At 40.9% G+C, this 22,062-nt stretch overlaps 1 protein-coding gene across 1 annotated transcript in view; it reads right to left on the bottom strand.

The window, feature by feature from the left end:
• Nucleotides 1-634: 634 nt before the first annotated feature.
• LOC136873038 (protein PET100 homolog, mitochondrial) overlaps nucleotides 635-22,062 on the bottom strand; it is a 42,021-nt gene continuing 20,593 nt past the window's right edge. The window contains exon 2 of the mRNA XM_067146680.2: nucleotides 635-1,381. Coding sequence (XP_067002781.1) covers nucleotides 1,060-1,314 — 255 coding nt within the window. The 5' untranslated portion in view covers nucleotides 1,315-1,381 and the 3' untranslated portion in view covers nucleotides 635-1,059. The remainder of the gene's footprint in view (nucleotides 1,382-22,062) is intronic.

Below are 22,062 nucleotides of genomic sequence, written 5' to 3'. Positions count from 1 at the left end.
CTCAGTACTCTCTCATATGCTTTCTCTAGATCTACGAAAAATAAACACACCTGTCTATTCCTCTCATAGCATTTTTCAATTACCTGGCAAATACTGAAAATCAGATCCTGACAGCCCCTCTATGATCTGAAACAACACAGGTTTTCTTCCTCTCAACCACTGATTGCACCCTCCCTTCCAAGATGCCAGATCTTGCCTGGTATGCTGATCAATGACATACCTCGGTAGTTGTTGTCAATCCTTCCTGTTCCCTTGCGATTACTGCTTTTGTCCAATCAGAAGATATCTTATTACTCTATGAAGCCATTTCATCCCTGCCTTCCAACTATACATTACAATTTCATGTCTGATTTCATCTAATTCCTGCTGCTTTATGACAATGCAGTTTATGAATAATTTTAAGGAATTTTGATACCCCAGGAGGAAGGATATCGTTTGACATGACTGCATTTACAAGCCTAAGAACACACATATTTCTTCTGATTAAATCATGCAGAACATGTAATAGACCTACACACATATGTACAAACGTAGATAATAACTTTTTTTTGTATTTCCAAATAAGGCTACCATACATTTTCTTTTACAGTATGATTCATTGTTAATTATATGTAACCATATCTACAGCAGCTCATTACATCTTAAATAATGAACTTTAATCTTTACGAAAAGGACTACAATACAACAGGATATCACTGCAAGAGTGAAAGAATTACACTAATAATCATGGATTGTTTAGAAGTTACATTTACCAATGTTATGCAGCTTGAGTTGTTAATAGTTAATGTTTTCAACCAGTTAATATGTTAATTAATAAACGGCCCTGGACGAGAACTTAGAAAAATAAAAGGTTACTGTACAAGTAGAATAACTCAAGACATATAATAAACTCAGCATGAACATTTTGTACATATAAACAATGAAATGAAGCAATTACTGTACATGGATGTAATCTCTTTAGGAGACTTGCTTAATTTCAATATTTATGCATGCAAGTGCTGTATTTACGTGATTTCCTTGTTATACAAATACTTTGTAAATTTCAAGTCACACTCAACATCACTTTGTAATACTGGCTTTATTTTCATTTTCTTCCAAAATTTTCAGAAGTTCACGTTCTCTTTTCAGTTCAAGTTTTCTTATACAGTCCTGTATTTCTTCACGATGTGAAACATTTTCTGGAGGATACAACTCTCTCCTTGTCTTGGTCACCCAGTTCTCAAAATACTCTGGTTGGTTAAAGTAATGAAACATTCCAACAGGGAACGACAGATACAAAGCCATTTTAGCAACTTCTAAGACCCAGCCTCCCATCTTAACGTTACACCAAATATTTCTAAAGCTTTGATATATAGAGAGTTGATGAATGAATCTTCATATCCTGAAAGACAAAGACAGACATAAGAAGAGATACATTCAGAAAACAATTGTAACAAAGTTTAGAACTCAAAACATTCAAAGAACATCAAGCATGGTGACATGTCTGAGAGTAGGAAATGTTCTTCAATTAAAGGTGATATGAACCCATACCTGCTCAAATGAACTATTTATAGATAATTTTAATAGATTTAATATAGATGTATTTATTTTTATGTTATAAGTCCATAAAGACACAACTTATATATACGGTGAGGCATCGACTCTACAAGATGTTGGAATCGTTCTGGAGGGATCTGCACCCATGTATCTTGCACTACTATCCACAATTATTAGTCTTGTGCAGTTGATGCAGAGTTCTTGGAGTGTAGACGAGCATCGACAGCATTCCATAAATTCTCGATTGGGGGATCTAGAGGGCCAATCCATGGTCGAAACTTCACTGGAATGCTCCTCCAACCACCTGCACGTTACCAGAGAGCGGTGACACGGCGCACTGTCCTGTTGTAACATAGCATCTCTATCAGGTACTACAGGGCCAGAAAGGGGTGCAGATAGTCTGAAACAATGTCCACATAACGTGCACCTGTCAGCGCTCTCTGCATCCGGAAAATGGGCCTAATTGCGAACATGAGAACGCAGCCCCATACCAGAACTGAGCCACTTCCCACCTGGACACAACCCTGCTGACACGCAGAATCCATAGCTTCATGGGGCATATGCCACACTCTCAGGCGCCCGTCAGCTCGGGATTCATCGGGCCATACCACACGCCGCCAATGTTCCATGGTCCATTGCCAATGTTCGTGGACTCATGCAAGTCGTCGAGCTCTGCGCTGAGGTGTCAGCAAAGGGACACGAGTTAGTCATCGGCTGGTGAAGCCTATGCGGTGCAGTTGCCTCCTTACAGTCCTGGTAGAAATGGGTCCCCGACTTCTAACATTCACCTGGGCAGTGATCTGACTCACAGCAGCCCGTCGAGCGCCCAGTATGGTTATGTGGAGGTGACGTGATGTCCGTTCGTTAAACACCTGTGGTCTTCCCGTGCGGTGGTTTACGCGGGTGGTAACATACTCTCTGCGATATTGAAGATCCACCTCGACACTGTTGACCTCGCAAATCCGAATTCACAGGTAATCTCCGCAATTATATGACCCCTACACCGATGATCATCCCATGTGCAAAGTCGGTTAACTCGCAACGTGTTCCCCGACCCTGGTGCCTGTGATAGACTGCTCAGCTACGCCACAGCTAGCTGCAGTGCTCAGTGGTCATACAATGATATTTTCTAATGGGACACCCCTTCCCGTGACCTTTGGCCAGTCAGTGTAATTTTTCAATATATTTAGAGTCTGGCTCCATGGCTAAATGGTTAATGTGTTGGCCTTAAGCCCATGGGCTCCTGTGTTCTGACCCCCAGCCGAGTCAGGGTTTTTAACTTTCACTGGTTAATTACAATGCCTTGGTGGCTGGGTGTGTGTGCCAATCATCATAGGTAGGGCGCGATCCTTACACACACACACACACACACACACACACACACACACACACACACACACACACACACACACACACACACACACACACACACACACACACACACACACACACACACACACACACACACACACACACACACACACACACACACACACACACACACACACACACACACACACACACACACACACACACACACACACACACACAGGTCGCCCATACAGCGACTTGAAAGATCTGCACTCACGCTATTAACACTATATTTAGGTTTAGTGTTCAATATTAAAGACTTTTCATTGACTTAACATTCCCAGAAGCACGGTTTATTTATTCTTTCTTGTGTTCATTATTAACTTTCTGTCCAGAACGTACGTTTATTTTATTTGTATGCGAAAACTGTATTGATCAAAACAGCTGATCTACCGTCAACCAAAAACCTCCCATTAACTCCATTTTTAAACAACATAATCTTCGAGCGCAAGAATTTACAGAAACAAACAGGAGAAGTTGAAAATGCATTCAGTTAATCTACGCTAAGGAATACCTACCACTGAATGTCACCCACGCCACGTTAGGAGCTTGAAAAAAGGTAAAGCGAGTACGATATAAAAATGAGCATTTTAAAGACCAAAGTAATGTCAGTTAGGAAGAAAACAAAGACCAAGTTTCGTCAAAGGGGGTTAAATCTGCATAATTTCAACTCTGAATTTAACTATTACTTTTGTTTCATCCCGGAGGGTTAATTCTAATTCTATGTTAAGGTTGGGGATAAGAAGACATCTCCTTTCACCTGGGTTAAACTATTAACTCGTGGCTTAATGCAAAATGGCTGCTTTAAATCATGCATTGGACGCAGAGTTGTTAAATGCTATATGGCAACCATTCCCAAACTGTGGTATGTGGATCCCTGGGTGGCCACGACGATAATCCAAGGGATCCGCAATAATAATGTAAGTTTTAAGTATTTGAAGACTGAAATTTTAATTGACACACTTCATAGACCATTATACTAAATTTTGGAACTATGTCTTCACCGTTGGCCAATGGATGGTACAAGTTAGCAGCGGGAAAAGAAGAAATACTACAGGGCGGTGTAAATGGTATACCGTGAGACATTTGGAATTGCTAGTATCCACACTCGGACAATATTTTCCGCTCCTGGTTGAGAAAACCTCATGGATCAGACATCCCTTCTTTGAAACTGAACATAAACTGCCCTCCCTTAAGGCAGATCAATTAGCCGAACTAGTTGGCAGAGAGAAAAAGAAATTGAAATATGATATGGGATTAAAATCGAGGTTAATCCAGGCAAAAAATCATCAGAATGTTATAGAGGATTATGTGAAGGTTGTGGCGAGAATGCATTACCGTATCAGATGGAGTGGCCAGTTTAGTTCCAAGAAGTTTGATGAATGCATTACAACTCCATGTCTCCGATTGATTTTTGGATCCATGACATCCCCTATACCCTACAATTTCTAGAGAGGAAATACTGAGTGTAATGCCTTTTATGACAACATACCTGTGTGAGTGTACCTTTTCTGCTCTGATGGTGGTCATTATTGTTTTAAGAGGAAGTGCAACTAGGCAACCATCCTCTATATAACACTAATCAGAGAGAAAAAATGGAAGGGGTCTGACACTTCGAAAAATGAAGATATCGGCCAAAGGAAGACAAGGGCCACGAAGGGCGTGAAATTGAAAGACTCCCTAGCCCTCCCAAACCTAATAGCGTCGGGGTCGGAAAAGAACAAGAGTTGACCAAGGGAGGTCGGATAGGATAGATGAAAGTGAGGAGCCTGACGCAAGTAAGTGGAAGCAATGCCAGGACTCAGCTAAGGGCCCCGTGGTCGCCAACCCACGCTACAAAGTTCAGAGCCCCTGGGGCCCCTTTTAGTCGCCTCTGACGACAGGCAGGGGATACCGTGGGTGTTATTCTACCGCCCCCACCCACAGGGGAATTCTCTGCTCTGAAAACGAAGTTCAGAAACTGTGCTAATGTACAGGCTGATCTTCGGCTTTGAGTGACTAAGATTGTAAAACGGTTGTTCTTTGGAAAACAGCACCAACAATTGATCCAACAATCGCAACAAGTCAATTTTTTAAAGTAAATCCAGGGCCCAAAAAGAAAGTAAATATGTCCTAAATTATACAAATAAAATTAATTATACTCTTTATCAATTGTTTTTGTTTGTTTACTGAATGCAGTATTATGCTCTGTGCCTAAAGGGTCATTGTACATGCATGCAATATGCTTAGGGGGCCTCACAAACAAAAAGTTTGGGAAACCCTGCTAAATAGTATTCTTAACAGAAAGAGACCTACAAGGAGGAACGGTTTCTGAAGAGGTATAGACGGTACGGTCATAATGGAATTCGCAAGAGGTTGGAATAAACAAGCCCCTCTCTCCTATACTGCAGGTATACAGGCTTGTTTCATATACAATAATGACCAGAAACAATGCTACAGTCAGCAGAATGGTCTCTATAGCATTAATATTTTTGTAGAACTGATTAAGTTGCTTGCTGTCACATGAGCAATGCAGTGCCTTATTTCTCTTTTAATCTCACACCATCACACTTTGATGCTTAGTGACTAACTTGGTGCGTAATGATTTTTATAAAGTAGGAAAATGTGTGCTTCTGTTTCTCTTCTGAATCTTCTCCATTATTTTGATCACTGCTATCAGGAAAAGAAAAGAAAATACCAGAAAACAAGTGTGTTCATAACCTCTATTTTCAACCTTCCGCAGAAATAGCTTGGTGAAATTCGTGACTCACAAGTAACAGTTAAAATATTATACAAAAATGAACAAACCCTCCTAGATGAGACTGGCCCTAGGAGGACTGAATGGAACAGGTGGATCATTTCGTGTATTCTTCCACACAGGGCGATCGACACAATATTTAGACTCAATTTTTAAACATTTAAGAGGCACAGAACTAAAATGAGACTACAGCTAGTTGCAAATAAAGCACTGCCGACGTGCACAGTTAATTTACACAGACTTGCAGACTGAATGCTGAAAGGCAGGACACACTACGAGGGCTGTAAATAAAGTAGTGGCAACGTAGTCCAGACACTCGCAGGAGATTGGGCATACGCAAATAGGATATGGGATCAATCAGATGCCACTGTGTCGGTGTGTAGTGTGCATATGATGGGCATCCAGTTGGGAGTGTTGTTGCTGTGTGGCGTTGGAGTGGTGTGTGTCGATTTTCCCGCTCTCAACCAGGTTTACAAAAGGTGATCAGTGTTCAAAGTTAATCCAGGCAAAAATTCATCAGAAGGTTGTGTCATTACCATTAAGGAAGGTGCACAATGGGTCAAAGTGTTTCGTGCCAGTCGGAATGAGACCGCGGATTTGCACCACAGAGCTTGGCCGTCCATTCCTCAAGATGAAACTGAAATCATGAGTGGTCTGGTGTCCGAAGACCATCGATGGACTGTCAGGAAATTATCCGTAGAGGTTGATCTCAGTTATCAAACGGTGTGGCACATACTGATGAAATGTCTAAATATGAGAAAAATTGCATCCCGTTGTGTTCCACATCAACTCAGGGACGTACAGAAATGGCAAAGGTATGCACTGACTGGCATCCACCTGGACAGATACCACAACGAGACAAATTTCTGCACCATACTGTTGCCACTGATCAGACATGTGCACGAGCCTACAAGCCTGAATTAAAGCATCAACCAGATGATTGGCATCACCCAGGTTCGCCATGTCCACAGAAATTTCGACAGGAACCCAGTTGGGTGAAGCTCATGCTGACTGTGGCATAGGACTGAGAGGGTGTTCATCTTACGCATGCTGTGCCTGAGGGACAAACCGTCTACAGTGACTACCAATACCAATTTCTGGAGCGACATCTGCATCCCGCTATGTGGAGCAAACATTCACGTTTATTGTGAGATGAAATGACAAAGCATGTTGTCATGTCGCAATGTCAAGGTCTTATTGCAATGGTGGCATCGGGAGGTTTTGGAACATCCTCCACACTCACCAGACATGAGTCCTTGTGACTTCGAACTGTTTCCGAAGTTTACTGAACTCCGAGGCCGCTGATCGCCTGACGAAGCATTTGTTCTCAGCGGGTGCAGTACGGCGCTCTGGCGCTGTCATTAACAGAGAACACCTTACCAACGATCCTCTACAGCTAGGGTTGCCAGATGTACGGTTTTGCCCGGAACAATACGGTTTTTTCTCATTTTGTTCCGCGTACGGTGCACTATTTAAACCGTACGCCCAATGTTCCGTTTTTTAAAATATCATGGTTTAGACAATAGTATAGTATCAAAAAAGTGCGCGGTTATGGTCAAAATATTCTGTATTCTGACCTGACCAATGATCAGCCATCACAGTTGAGAACAGCGCTTCTGGCAGTGTTCTAGCGGTACTAGCGGGCATGTAGTCTCCTCCATTATATATATCAGTGGTTTAATTGGTCTAGAAAAACTGAAGAACATTTTGATGGTACTTTCGTTTGTCTAAAGTAAATCTCCATCGAATGCATATACTGAAAGAGTATTTTCAGTAATGGCAATAAAATGGAGAGATGACAGAAACAGATGCTCAGGCAGATACAATAAAAATGAACTTCTTGTGTACTTCAACTATGATGACAATTGTAAGGAATTTCTCAAGAAAGTTTTGTTGAATAAGAAACTGTTACAAATTGCTTCTTCAAACGACAAGTACTTGTGAAATGTTAATTTCAATGTAAAGACTAACACACTATTAGTTTTTAATAAGTTAAGTACCTACATATTTCATGCTGACGCTGTTATATTATTAACGGTATTTACTTGTTAATATATCCCTGGTATTTTCTCTTAATTATCGCTATGGTGTCTTAATTTAGCGCTATATGGCAAGGAAATTGAAGTGTTCCTTATTTGCCATCTGGAATCGAGCGACTGTTCCTTATTTGCCATCCGGAAATCTGGCAACCCTATCTACAGCTTCCCGACATTTGGCTACATTGAAGGAATGCAATTGTATTTGTTAGTTCATTAAATATTGCGTTCTATCAATATTACCACTACTTTATTTACATCTCATGTATTGAAGGTGTATGTATGTATTTATTTCAAAAAACATTTCATGTGACTTGGTGTCCTTTAAGACCTTTAATCGCTCAAGCCGGTTTGACATGTACGAGTACAGACCTGCAAAACATAAGTCAGGAGCGGATTGACGTATACCTGTACGGGCTAGGCTAGTGATCTTTTAGATGAACATCTGTGCGCCATCGGTTGGTTGTCAACGCGAACTTTTAGCACGGCTCGCAGCAAAGAGTATCATTCTATCAGGGGAGAATCTTCTACCATAATGCAGCATTGTGTTGGCGTAAAAATTAAATTGTTTCATCAACGTCGAACGTTGTAAACAACATGGCGGCATCCTTGCAGGGATTGTTTATCTAATGCAACTCTCGAATCCATATTAGGTGAAAACATGGTGAGAATAATCAGAGTGATAGTGAAAGTGTTAGTGATGATGATTATGCACAGCAGGAAATTACGTGTGATGTACACAATGATAGTAATATAAGTGAATGCTCACCCGAGTGGTCCTGGACACCTGTTTTTTTTAAATACTATTTGTTCGGGGCGTCGACCCATGTGGATCTTTTGCCCCTACTGGAACCATATTATATGAACCTGTGTGTAATTGGAATGGCGGCAGTGTGGAATGTTGTGTGTGATGAAATGAAGATTAAGGACGTCACAAACACACAGTCCCCAGGCCAGGGATATTAATTACAATTTAAAAAACCCTGATAAGGCCGGGAATCGAAGCCGGGGCTGTCGGGTGAAAGGCGGACGTGTTGTCCCCTACACCGCGGGGCCGGACTGGACACCTGTTGATTCGAATTTTATTTAAAAAAGAAGGTAATTAGGCATGTTTAAATTTTGCATGCTACCTTTTTGTATGTAGATACAATATCAGCATGATATGGACCGCGTATCTACTTCTCTTGAACAAAATCAGACAAATCGTTTAGAAGTTATAGTAATGTTTGTGACAGCATGTAAAATTGTGATATTTTTCTGAAATGTATTACCGCTGTAGGGTAAAACTTAGCCGTTTAATACCGGCTTGAAGGGTTAACAGTTAAAGAGGTTTTTAACGAAGACTACTGGTATTGTTACTATTCATATTTTTACCACTACTTCCTTTCAGTGAGTATAAAAAACATACTTCACTTCCCCCCATTGTCAAAATCTGATCACCTAGTTAAAATAAAAACACACACACAAACAAAAAGAAAATTATAGATATATCCCCCCTTTGTGAATCATGTGACCTAGTCGCAGTGGTTGAGGCTTGTACATGTGAATGCAGAAATAGGTGCAATAATTTTGGATTTGATAAACCAGACACGAATAGTTCACTGAATGGCAAGGTACCAGCCAATTGGAATAATAATGTTATTTGCTTTACGTCCCATTAACTACGGTACTTTTATGGTTTTCGGAGACGCCGAGGTGCCGGAATTTTGTCCCGCAGGAGTTCTTTTACGTGCCAGTAAATCTACTGACACGAGGCTGAAGTATCTGAGCACCTTCAAATACCACTGGACTGAGCCAGAATCGAACCTGCCAAGTTGGGATCAGAAGGCCAGCGCCTCATCCGTCTGAGCCACTCAGCCCGGCGGAGCCAATTAGAAGTTACAACGATGTAGTCTGGATGACAGACTGTTAGGGTCTTGTAATAATACTTAACATGGCTTAGGTATGTTGATAATGTTACACGGCTGAAAGGCGTAACTCCCTAGGACATGGAGCTCTCTCTGTAATGTAATGTAACTGAAGGCTTCGTCCACTGTGTCTTCAAGTGAGACCACATGAGAGGAAGATGAATACTGACATTCCGCGACTAGGAATGTGCAATGTTAGAAGTTTGTATTGCTGTAGTAGGTCAGAGAATCTGGAAAGGGAAGTGGAGGCTAAAATTACATGTAGTTGGTATAAGTAAAGTACAATGGCATTAACACTAGTGTACCTACTCCTACCACTACTCTTACTATTAATTTCCTTCACACAATATATTATTTATTGGTTAAGCGCCAGTTGCTGTAATAAGCAACAAAATTGGTGATGGTGATGATGATGCTTGTTGTTTAAAGGGGCCTGACATCGAGGTCATCGGCCCCAATGGTACGAAATGAAACAAAAAATTCAAATTCATCCACTGACTAAAATAAGTCATGAAGAATGAATGGATGGACATGAACCCTACAAAAACAGTGGATTAGACTCAAAAAGAAGGTAGTTAATTAGAGTATTACTGACCAAGGGACCATTTATAAAGCACAATGATGCTTGATGTCTGAATGGGTGCTAAATTCACGTCTAAGGCCCCACAGAATGGTACATGTCGCGAGTAAAGTAGAACCATGCTATTTGTCATTTTGGGGTACTGATCAAAAGTAGCGAAGACTCACGGTGGTCCACACAAGTATTGCAATTCGTACAGGGAACACAGACCTACGGTGTTTCTCTCACACAATGGCGCCACTCATAGCCAACGCAAACCGGTAGGGTTCCTCACCTAGGTGTACTAGTCACGGGCGCCGGTATTCCCGTGGTGTTCCTCACAGTGGGTACCAATCACAGGCAACGCTGACCCACGGTGCCGCTCATATAGCGGTACAACTCACAGGCTACGCCCACACCCGCGCTGTTGCTCACATGGGTACAACGCACGGGTACTGGAGTCCACCAGGCCAGGCTTTTTACTGCTACTAATCACAAACCTATTTCGTACCAATTTAGTGATACTACTCGCAAGTACATGCAACCCATGGTGTTCCCCGCATGATGGTACAAATCAAGAGTAGTTTCATGGTTCTAATTCAATCATCCCTTGGTCACCCCTTGAAGTCGCCTCTTACAACAGGCAGGGGATACCGCGGGTGTATTCTACATGTGCGTCCCCCACCCGCAGGGAGTAGTGTGTTTGGTCCGCGAGAGGTATTTTATTTCACTCAATCCGCCGGCAAGCCGGTTAGGACACCCCTATCCGCCACCTCGGACGCGCCACGTGGGAGTATCATCTCTCCAGCAGGTTCGTAGCAACAAAATTGGGACAGCATGCCTCTTATGTCTATTATTCTCAAGGCGTGAGGTGATAAACTCACACATCTGGCAATATACAGGAATATGGATCAGGACAATTGTAGATTAGGGTTGCATTTCCACAAATGAGGATTGTACTTGGAAATAGAATCACTTATTATTATTATTAAAAGAAAACTGAATTTATGACTATACTTTGGTACGTCACAATGAACTACCATGGCCATACTTTAACACTAAAAATATACCCTGTGAGATTTGTCGTTAAATATTCAGAAAATTTGATCTAAATAAAGAAAGCTATTGGCATGAACTTGAACTGAACTATGATATCGTCGCTGATTACATTCTTCTTCATGTTATTTATGCATAACATGTCTAATGCTGTAATTACCTTATGTCTGCACATACCACTGTTGAACTTGAAATTCCTGGAAAAACCATTGGGTTGAAGTCAGAAGCCGTCTACTGTTATCTTATTTTCTTATGTAACCTGGAGTTGACCTACATTCCCTGTCCCAGTGTAGTAAGCCCCAATGCGGTTACGTCCACTCAATATTTATTGTTAGAAATTGGAAAACTTTACTGAAAGGACCTATAATATCCAGGCATACTATCTAGTTTCACACCTCCTGATAGCTAATATAGAGAGTGTTGAAATAAATACAACAGTTATATGCAATGTTAGATGTATCTACGTTAGATTCAATTCTCGAACAAAGTTCGCAAATTGTACAGTAGAATTCAATAAAGAATTTGAAGTACCATGACGACTGTTAACTGCATATATCGGTTAAATTCGATATAAATATATATTTCTTATACCTCTGCAGACCACGGCACTAAATCTCTGGTAAATTTACTGAAATAAACTTACACTGTACAGTTCTACGTCAAATTTTAAGAAGTGCGATAAATTAAGCACATAGTGCTTCAAGACTATTCTATTTTAATTTGTTGTTCTTTAAAATCCACTTTATATCATAAGTGACCAAACCGGTTTTCATATGTTTTTATTAGTTTGGCATAAGACTCGCAAGTCTTGGACTTGTAGAAAAGATGAACTTAGAGACAGTACTTTTAAACACAGTTTCATGTTGTTAATATAGTTTTAAACTGTGATCAATTTGACGTTGATAAACTTATATGATAGTCATTTTTCCACAAACTTATATCAGCTGATGACGCAGACGGGCGTCGAAACAAGTACTGATTGAAATATATGTTGTAATTAAATTTACGCAACAATATTGTGTCTTGAAAAAGGTGGACCCAAATTATAATAAAAGTTGTAACCTTTCCCCATCACAATCGAGTGATGAAACTAGAAGTGATTTAGGACTCGATAATTGCGAAGACATGTATACCTTGGCAAATAGAAATACATTGGATAGTGATTCTAGTTGCGTCGATCCTGAAGAATTGCTATGTGAAAATGAAACCACACAGCAGCCTTCAGTCTCAAAGGTTAGGGAATTACCCGCCAAACGGCGGCGCACGTGCACCACCAAAACAGCTGATGTCAAAGATAAATCTATTTAACATAAGTCATTTTGTATTTACGTAATTATGTACTCAGTGTAAGTAAGTTTGGTTTTATATTTTGCAAATGAAGGAGACACTAAGGCAGATAATGAAATCACTAGCAAGGAGCACGATATCATCTGCAGAATGCCAAGCGTACGCTGTGGTAAGTCAACATACGGGCGTGGTCGGCATGTGGCGGTCGGCTTTGGATGGAACAGTGTGGATTCGCATTGATCTACAAAGCCTGCTTGACTGTCGAGGAAAGCAAAATATACTCAGGGAAATCCCAGGTTCCACAGGACATGCAAAACGCCATACTGAAGAAACTAGTCCCGCTACTGCTTGGCGTCTTTTTATTGACGAATCCATGCTGCGCCACATCAAATACAATAGAGAGAATACGCGACACTTACGGATTTAGCCTTGTTAAAATGGGAGACACTACGACGGTGGCGCTCCTAGTGACTTGACCTGAAAAGTCGCGCTAAATTCAAATTTCAATGGAAATGCATATACGAAAATGGATAAATTACGTCTAGAAAGAAAGTATTATTGAGATATTAACTTCGTAGTTGCTAAAGCAATTCTGGATAAATGAATGAAGAATTATTTAAAAGGTTATTATTTAAAGACTGAAATTAGACATATAAACAAGATGTGAAATGGACTGCTGTGAAATGGCTTGATCTTTCATTTATGCAGTACTTTTTTTTGCTTTAGCATTCCTGCCTGAACTTTTACGGTTAGATTTGTCTTTTTCTCATTTAAAAACATTGTATCATCACATTAAGACACTTGTCAAAAAAATATCGGCACATTCCTTACACACATGATGCAATGAATTTTCTTCTTAACATGAAACCTACTAACAGAAAGAAAATCTATAAAATCCCGGCTTTAATCTGAGAAGAGGGATAAAAGAAAGAAAAGTCCGAAAATGTTGTCGACAGTGATGCCTTGAGGAATGTTTACGTACAATTAAGAGTAAAAATGTAACATACCCTTGGCTGTATAGTCGAGGATTTCTAAAGTCGCTAGCCTGGAAATGATCTGAACAGATTTTATAATTCTTATACAGCATGGCCCACTTAAACGTTTCACCACAGATATATCTGGAACAACAAGAGAGATTGAAAAATGACTTTCACGGGCATGAAGGCAGGGAAGTAATTAAAGTAAATACTATGAGCCAGTCTAAAACGTAGGAAAATAGTATTTTCAACATCAACTTACGTTTTTTAAATGGACACCCTGTATTATTTCGTGCGCAATCGTTAACATGAAAAATCACATAAGTAATGGCGTTTGTTTCATCGCAATAGGTCAATTACATCCCGAGATATTGCAACGTGAATTTGACGCTTGAGATAAACGAAACGCGCAGCTGTTGCACATCGCGAGAGTCAATCATGAATCTTACGGTCCTCTTACTCGCGATATGATTGCCGTACTACTATGCGACAGGCGCTATACTTAATGCTATTTGCACTGCTATCAAGAGGGACAAAAATAAGAGAATTTCGTTACAGTAACTTTGCTGTGCGAATTATGTACATTCTGAAGTAGTACAGTACTGAGTACTGGAATGTACTGTGTATGTTAAGAGAATTTTGATTTCTATCCTGTTATGTGTTTGTAGTGGTTGGTATCATGACAGCCCTCCCTTAAGTTTTGTTTCAAAACAGATGACTGGCGTGAAGTGCGCAAGTGCGTGTGTTTTCATGTTCCAGTGGAAGTGCTTTTGTCAATAATGGTGTTAGGAATTATTTCTGTACAATAAATTATTTTCCTTATAGATTAAGCTCCAAATTTATTATTACGGAACATTTTCTGGCGACCGTGACAGGATATAGTTAAGATGGAGGAGCTTAAACAGTATAATAAGGAAAGATCACAAATACGTAGACTGTTTACGAGAGCACATGGCGAGTTTCAAACAAAAATATCTGAAGCAGTCGTAGATGCGGAAGAAATGTTGACATACTTCCGTATTTTAGAAGATAAGGCAATGCGGATGTTATCTTTGGATGAAAAGATTCAAGCACTTAGGGGTGTCGAAGAAACGACAGAAGAAGTCGACGCCAAGGAATTCGACACGGCAGAAACGTACCGCGAGAAGTGGCTACAAGCTAAGGTTAGGTTCGAAAGTAATTTTCAAGTGAATTTATCTGTTGGTGGAGGTGAAGCCTTAGCGAGTGAGATCGAGACGACGAAGAAAAGGAATTTCAGTTTACCCAAGCTACAGCTTAAACAGTTCGACGGAGATATAAAAAACTGGATTGGTTTTTGGGGACAGTTTAAGAAAATAAACGACGATAGTGATATCGACCCAGAAGATAAATTTCAGTATCTTCTACAGGCTACTGTTCCAGGTTCCGTGGCCAGGGAGCTAGTTGAGAGTTTCCCTCCGTCCGGAGCGAACTATCAAAAAGCAATAGATCACCTGAAATCCAGGTATGCCAGGGAAGAATTACTTATAGAAGTATATGTCCGAGAACTTCTAAATCTTGTTCTGCTTCAAGCTACCGAAGGTAGTACCCTTAGTATTGGAAGCCTCTATGATAAATTAGAAACACAACTGAGAGCTTTGGAATCTTTAGGAGTCACTAGTGATAAGTATGCAGCAATGCTGTATCCTTTGGTGGAGTCTGCATTACCAGAAGAGGTTATGAAGGCATGGGAGAGAGTTCGTGTATCTCATATATCAGAAAATGATCACGATCATCACCTAAACAAGTTGTTACTGTTTATAAAACAAGAAGTGGAGAGCGAAGAACGTTTGTCACTTGCTCGCTCTAGTTTTATTGTGAAGAGGGATGACGTGTTATGCAAGCCAGGTAAACAAGAGAGACTTCCCATTGCTGCTGCTTTGTACTCAGGTGAGGGTCAGAAAACTGAAACAGGTTGTATCTGGTGTGACAAGAGTTCCCATAGATCTGCTGATTGTTTTAAAGTGAGGAATCTTCAGAATGGAGAGAAGAAGGATATTTTGAAGAAAAGGGGTGCTTGCTTTCGTTGTTTGAGGAAGGGGCATAACTCGAGCAAATGTAAAGCATTTGTGAAGTGTATGATTTGCTTAAAAAGGGATCATTGTGCTATATTATGTCCTGATCTAGTTACTAAGAAAGAGGAGAGGGAAAGTTCAAAGGGAAAGGATAATCAATATAATCAAAACACTGAGACTTTAACTGCCTATCAAAATGCAGAGACGCTATTACAGACTCTTGTTGTGAAGGTTTCTGGTAGTGAAGGACCGGTCAAGCTTGCACGAATTTTATTAGATTCTGGGTCACAAATGTCTTACATAACCACAGAAAGCGCTAGGAAGTTAGGACTACAAAAACTGGGAAAGGAAGTGATGTCTCATTGTTTGTTTGGGGGTGTAGAAACTAGCAAAGAGACCCATAATATTTATGATGTAACACTACAAGCACTAAAAGGGGATTTCAAATGCACAGTCTCGGTGCTTGATAAGAAGAAAATATGTGGTTATGTTCCAAGGTTAGAAACTCAACATGTTTACCCTGTTCTTGCAACTAGAAACATTCAGTTAACAGATGTTGGGGTCAATGTTCCAGAGGTGCATTTGTTGCTTGGAGCAGATGTTTTGGGGAAGCTGCTTACAGGAGTTCTGATTAAGCTGGATGAAAATATGTATGCACTGGAAACCAGGTTAGGTTGGACAGTGATGGGTCAGCGAGATCTGGCTCAGGGCAATCAGTCACTAGTCAGTCTCACTTGTGGTAAAGCAATGGATATATCAGACTTGTGGAAGTTAGAAACTATTGGCATAAAGGACCCTGCAGAGTCTCAGTCAAAGAAAGAGATGGAAGAGGAAGTCGTGAAACACTTCAATGAAACTGTAAGGATGAATGAAGAAGGGAGATACGAGATTCGTCTCCCCTGGAAGGATGGCCATTCAGAATTGTTGGATAACAGGAAGTTGGCTGAGAAGAGGTTGGAAGCAGTCACTAGAAGATTGGTAAACTTGGACAAGCTTAAAGATTATGATGATGTGATTCAGGAGTGGATAGAATGTGGAATCGTGGAGACTGTAAATGAGAATGACGAGGCATCAGGCCACTATTTACCGCACAGAGCAGTAATTAAGGAATCAAGTTTAACTACCAAAATTAGGCCCGTGTTTGATGCCTCGGCAAAGGACAGACATGGCAATTCGCTGAATAAATGCTTGGAGAAGGGACCAAATCTAATCGAGATTATTCCCAAACTTTTGTTGCAGTTTCGAAAGCATGCCATAGGGGTCACGGCTGATATTAAAAAGGCATTCCTGCAGATAAGCCTCTATGAGGATGACAGGGATTTTCTGAGATTTCTCTGGTGGAAAGATTATTCCAAAGGCGAGGTCATCACATTGCGGCATTGCAGAGTAGTGTTTGGGGTTACGTGCAGCCCATTCCTATTGGGAGCAACGATAGCGCATCACCTGAGTAAAGTTTCAGCTGAAGATCTGAAAACGGCCAAGAAGCTGCAGAATTCTTTCTACGTGGACAATTGTGTCACTAGCTGTGAAACCAAAGAAGAGATGAGCGAGTTCATTGAAAAATCTACTAAAATGATGAGTTCAGCACATTTTGAATTAAGAGGGTGGATAAGCAATTCACCAGAAAAATCAGAGTCAGAGAACATTGTTTCAATACTTGGTCTTATGTGGGATGCTCGGTCAGATGAGATGTTCTGTATCATTAATACAGTTGAGCTAACCACACCTTCAACTTCCAAGAGAAGCTTACTGTCAATTGTACAACGTATTTTTGATCCACTTGGTTTCCTGTGTCCAGTAACATTAATCCCTAAATTATTGATGCAGGAAGCCTGGAGAGAAAAATGTGGATGGGACGAGGAATTACCAGAACAAATAACAAACAAATTCCATTCTTGGGTGAAACACTTACCTTTGTTGAAACAATGCAGGTTTCCAAGAAGACCTGTACCATGGGAATTTGATAGCAGGGGATTAACTATTCATGTGTTTGCTGATACCAGCAAGTTGTCATATGCTACGTGTATATTCCTAAGGGCAGAAAAGGACTCTATTGTGTCATTACAGTTGGTCCAAGCTAAAGCTAGGGTTGCAACTTTAGGACCAATAACTATACCCCGCCTAGAATTGTTAGCTGCGGTCATAGCCACTCGGTTATGCACACAAGTGAAAGGGGCATTAAACCTCCAAGACTGTAAAACATACTTTTGGAGTGACTCTACAGTGGTGCTCACCTGGATCAAGACGAAAGGAAACTGGAGTGTATTTGTAGGAAACCGTTGTGAGGAAATACGCAAGTTCAGTAACCCGAAGGATTGGCATCATGTTCCAGGGTTTTTAAACCCTGCTGACCTACTATCCAGAGGCATGAGCGCAAAGTTTCTGGTAGAAAGTAAATGGTGGGAAGGTCCCACATGGCTCAAGGATGACACTGAACGATGGCCTAAATTGGACATTGCTGCTCCTGAGGATGAAGTCAACAAGGAGAAGAGAAAGATTCTCGTAACGAATGCAGTATTTGATAAGGAAGAGTTTACATCGAGACTCTGCTATTTTTCTAGTTACCATAGAACGTTATGCATGATTGGCTGGGCACTGAGATTTGTCTACAACCTACGAAACCGAGATGAAAAAAGGAATGGAGAACTATCTGTAGAAGAAGTAGTCGAGGCAGAAAAGTGTCTGATAAGATGTGTTCAAACAGAGAACAGAGAGATCATAGAGCAAAAGATGAAAAAGAAAACTCAGATTTTTGAAGACAGTCAGGGAATTCTAAGGCTGCGAACAAAGTTAGCCTACGGTGATTATACAGAAAACTTCAAGTGCCCCATTGTGCTGCCTTCAGATAACATCGTCGTTGAGAGAATGGTGATGGAAAAACATTGCCTGTCTAAGCACGTTGGACTTCAAACTTTATTAACAATGCTTAGAGAAGACTTCTGGATCATAGGAGGAAGAAAGTTTGTTAGGCGAGTCATAATGAGCTGTGTCAGATGTAAGAGGTATTGGTCCAAGTCAATGGAGACACAATCTGCCCCACTTCCCAAGGAGCGAGTTAACTGCACCGCAGTATTTGAAGTCACCGGGGTAGATCTTGCTGGACCATTGTATCTGAAGACTGGAGAAAAGGCGTGGCTCGTGTTATTCACCTGCGCCGTCTATCGAGCAATTCATATTGAGCTTGTCAGGTCTCTGTCAACAAACGCATTCCTACAAGCCCTACGAAGATTCATTGCTCGCAGGGGCAGGGTGTCTGTTATCTACTCCGACAATGGCACAAACTTCACAGGGGCTAACCACGCTTTACAAGGGTTAAACTGGGAAGAAATAGTTTCCAGTTGTGTTGTAGAAAGAATAACTTGGAAATTCAACCCTCCCACTGCTGCATGGTGGGGAGGGTGGTGGGAAAGGCTTATTGGAATGGTGAAAGAGCTACTTCGTCGTAATTTGGGCAAGGCTTCGGTTACTTGCGAAGAGTTAAGCACGATACTGTGCGACTGTGAAGCTATTATAAATTCACGGCCATTAACATATGTATCCGATGAGTTACACGATCTGAAACCACTGAAACCAGCTGATTTTCTTCATGAGATACCCAGCACTGATGTGCCAGACTTGGATGCCATCGACAGAAAAGGAATAGAATTAAGATGGCGTTATCTACAGAAACTGCGGGACGATCTTCGGCAGAGGTTCCGCAAAGAATACCTGGCTCTTCTTATTCAACAGGGAGGTAGGACATCCAACAAAGTGAACGTTGGAGACGTTGTGCTGATCGGAGCTGATGACATCAAACGAGCCGATTGGCCACTGGGTGTCGTCCAGGAGGTGTACCCTGGTAAGAATGGCGTTGTCAGGGTTGTCAAACTGAGAACGGCTGCGGGCGAGAGGGTGCGGCCAGTTCAAAGGCTTTATCCCTTAGAAGTCGCCTCATCAGATGAATCTGCAGTAGTGCAGAGCAGTCGGCCAGATTCTATCCTGGAGATACATCCAGAGAAGGCTTTGCACGGATCATCGGATGCAGTGGCAAATCCACAAGTGAAGTCTTCAAGAAGTGGTAGAATAGTGAAAACACCAAAACGTTTGGACTTATAAATACTCCAGAAGAGACAAGCATTGTATGAAAATCAGTGTCAAATGAAAGATTGTAATATTTTATTGTAGAATGCTGCTTCTATTTTCATTGTGTTGCAATTTTATCTGTGGATTAGTGTAAACAAAATTGCAAGGTGGGGAGGATGTTAAGAGAATTTTGATTTCTATCCTGTTATGTGTTTGTAGTGGTTGGTATCATGACAGCCCTCCCTTAAGTTTTGTTTCAAAACAGATGACTGGCGTGAAGTGCGCAAGTGCGTGTGTTTTCATGTTCCAGTGGAAGTGCTTTTGTCAATAATGGTGTTAGGAATTATTTCTGTACAATAAATTATTTTCCTTATAGATTAAGCTCCAAATTTATTATTACGGAACAGTGTAGGTAAATAAAACACGCAAGGAGAAACCGTTATTTACGTATCCTTTTGCTGTGGCAAGAAACCCTTCTCTTATTTTCATCCCTCTTGATAACAGTGCAAATAGCATTAAGTACAGTGCCTGTCGCATCGTAGTACGGCAATCATATCGTGAGTAAGAGGACCGTGAGGTTCGCGCTTGACTCTCGGGATGTGCAACTGCTGCGCGTTTCGTTTATCTCAAGCGTCAACTTCACGTTGCAATATCTCGGGATGTAATTGACCTATTGCGATGAAACAAACGCCATTACTTATGTGATTTTTCATGTTAACGATTGCGCATGAAATAGTACAGGGTATCCATTTTAGAAAAACGTAAGTTGATGTTGAAAATACTATTTTCCTACGTTTTTGACTGGCTCATAGTATTTACTTTAATTAGCCCCTTCCCTGCCTTCATGCCTGTGAAAGTAATTTTTCAATATATCTTGTTGTTTCAGATATATCTGCGATGAACGGTTTAAGTGGGCCACCCTGTATAAGCGTAACGTCTCTTCTTTCTTGTACACCTTATCCAAATCACTTCTGTGACATTCCAAAACCCACAGATCACACCTACAACAACACATCGGCATTGAAGGTTAACTGCTGCACTATACAATACAATATGCGTATTATATTTTAAGCCAGTTAAAATATGGGTCGAGCAGGTCAGAAGATTATGAAGTACTATAAAAATCTCTTTGTCACTGGAAGAATATATACATGCAAACACAATATTACTTACATTTTCTTGTCACGAGGGAAGCCAAAGACCGCACATTCTTCTCTACTTCATAGTTACTGCAGCCAAACACAGCACATACCTTTCCCCTCATGTTGAGAGGAGAGATCAAGGAATGACACACGCCACTATTTAATTATGTCAACTCAATGAACACGCATAAATAACACCAAAAACTTCACACACAAATACACGTGCTCTTATTACAGAATCAGTCGTTCTCAGGTCTATCCGCTAGAGAGAGCTGTAATAGTTGTCCCTCGATATCTCGCTTGAGTGTCGCGTATTGTTTCTACTGTATTTGGCCACATCAACCGATGTACTGAGGTTAGAGCCCACGACGTTGTAAACAATCCTGAATGAACACTTTCTTTGGAAGAATCGGACGCTTTCATTGGTTTTTTATAGGCATGCGGGACTTATGGAGCTGACACGAACGTTTTTGTTCTGTGGTCACAGAAGTGGGGTCCTGGAATTTTCTCTGATTCGATAAAAAAATCCTCCCTCAGGGATCACAAAAAATAACATTTGCGTTTGTATCCGTTGTGTGGGACAAATTTATATCCAAGTGTACTTTTTGCTAGAGACCAGGTGAGAACATTACCGTGGACGAACAGCTTTCTCCGTCAAATGCAGAATATGACCAATAAACCAGACAAGTTTGGTATTAAATTTTGGTTGGCTGTCGATGTGGAAGCCAATGTTGTAAATGGTTTTCCCTATCTTGGGAAAGAGGAAACGCGACCCACCGATCGGGCTCTAAGTGAACATGTAGTATTACGTCTTCCTCAGCCTTTCATCAGTCAGGGAAGAAATATTACTGTACTTGTGATAACTTCTTCACTTCACCGAAACTAGCGAAATCATTGAAGAAAAAAGAACGCAAGTATTGTAGGCATACTGAACCGTAGTAGGAGAAAAGGTCCTCCTTCTGTGAAGACTAGCGGTGACCCACTCTACAGCACAGCTGTGTACAAAAATGAGGATGCAACTCTCACGTGCTACCAAACTAAAAAGAACAAGAATGTCCTCATTCTCAGTACATTACATACTTATGTAAGCATCAATGAACAACATCCGAAGAAAAAGCCTGAAAGTCTCTTTCTATAATTCTACCAAATTTGGTGTCGACATAGTAGATCAAATGGGCCGTAAGTAGGCTACATGGTAAAATCGATGAGTTGGTGATGGCCAGTGCATGCCTTCAACATACTAGATCTCACTCGTATGCATTGTATAGGGCAACAGCCGACAAGCAAATACCGACAAGGGTATTCCTGAGACAGCTGGCAACCGATCTAGTGCATCCTTACGCGTCTCCTCAGATTAGT

This window comes from Anabrus simplex, chromosome 1, assembly GCF_040414725.1.
Source record: "Anabrus simplex isolate iqAnaSimp1 chromosome 1, ASM4041472v1, whole genome shotgun sequence".
In the NCBI taxonomy this organism is placed as follows: Eukaryota; Metazoa; Arthropoda; class Insecta; order Orthoptera; family Tettigoniidae; genus Anabrus; species Anabrus simplex.
This window is presented reverse-complemented; position numbering and strand designations above follow the sequence as displayed.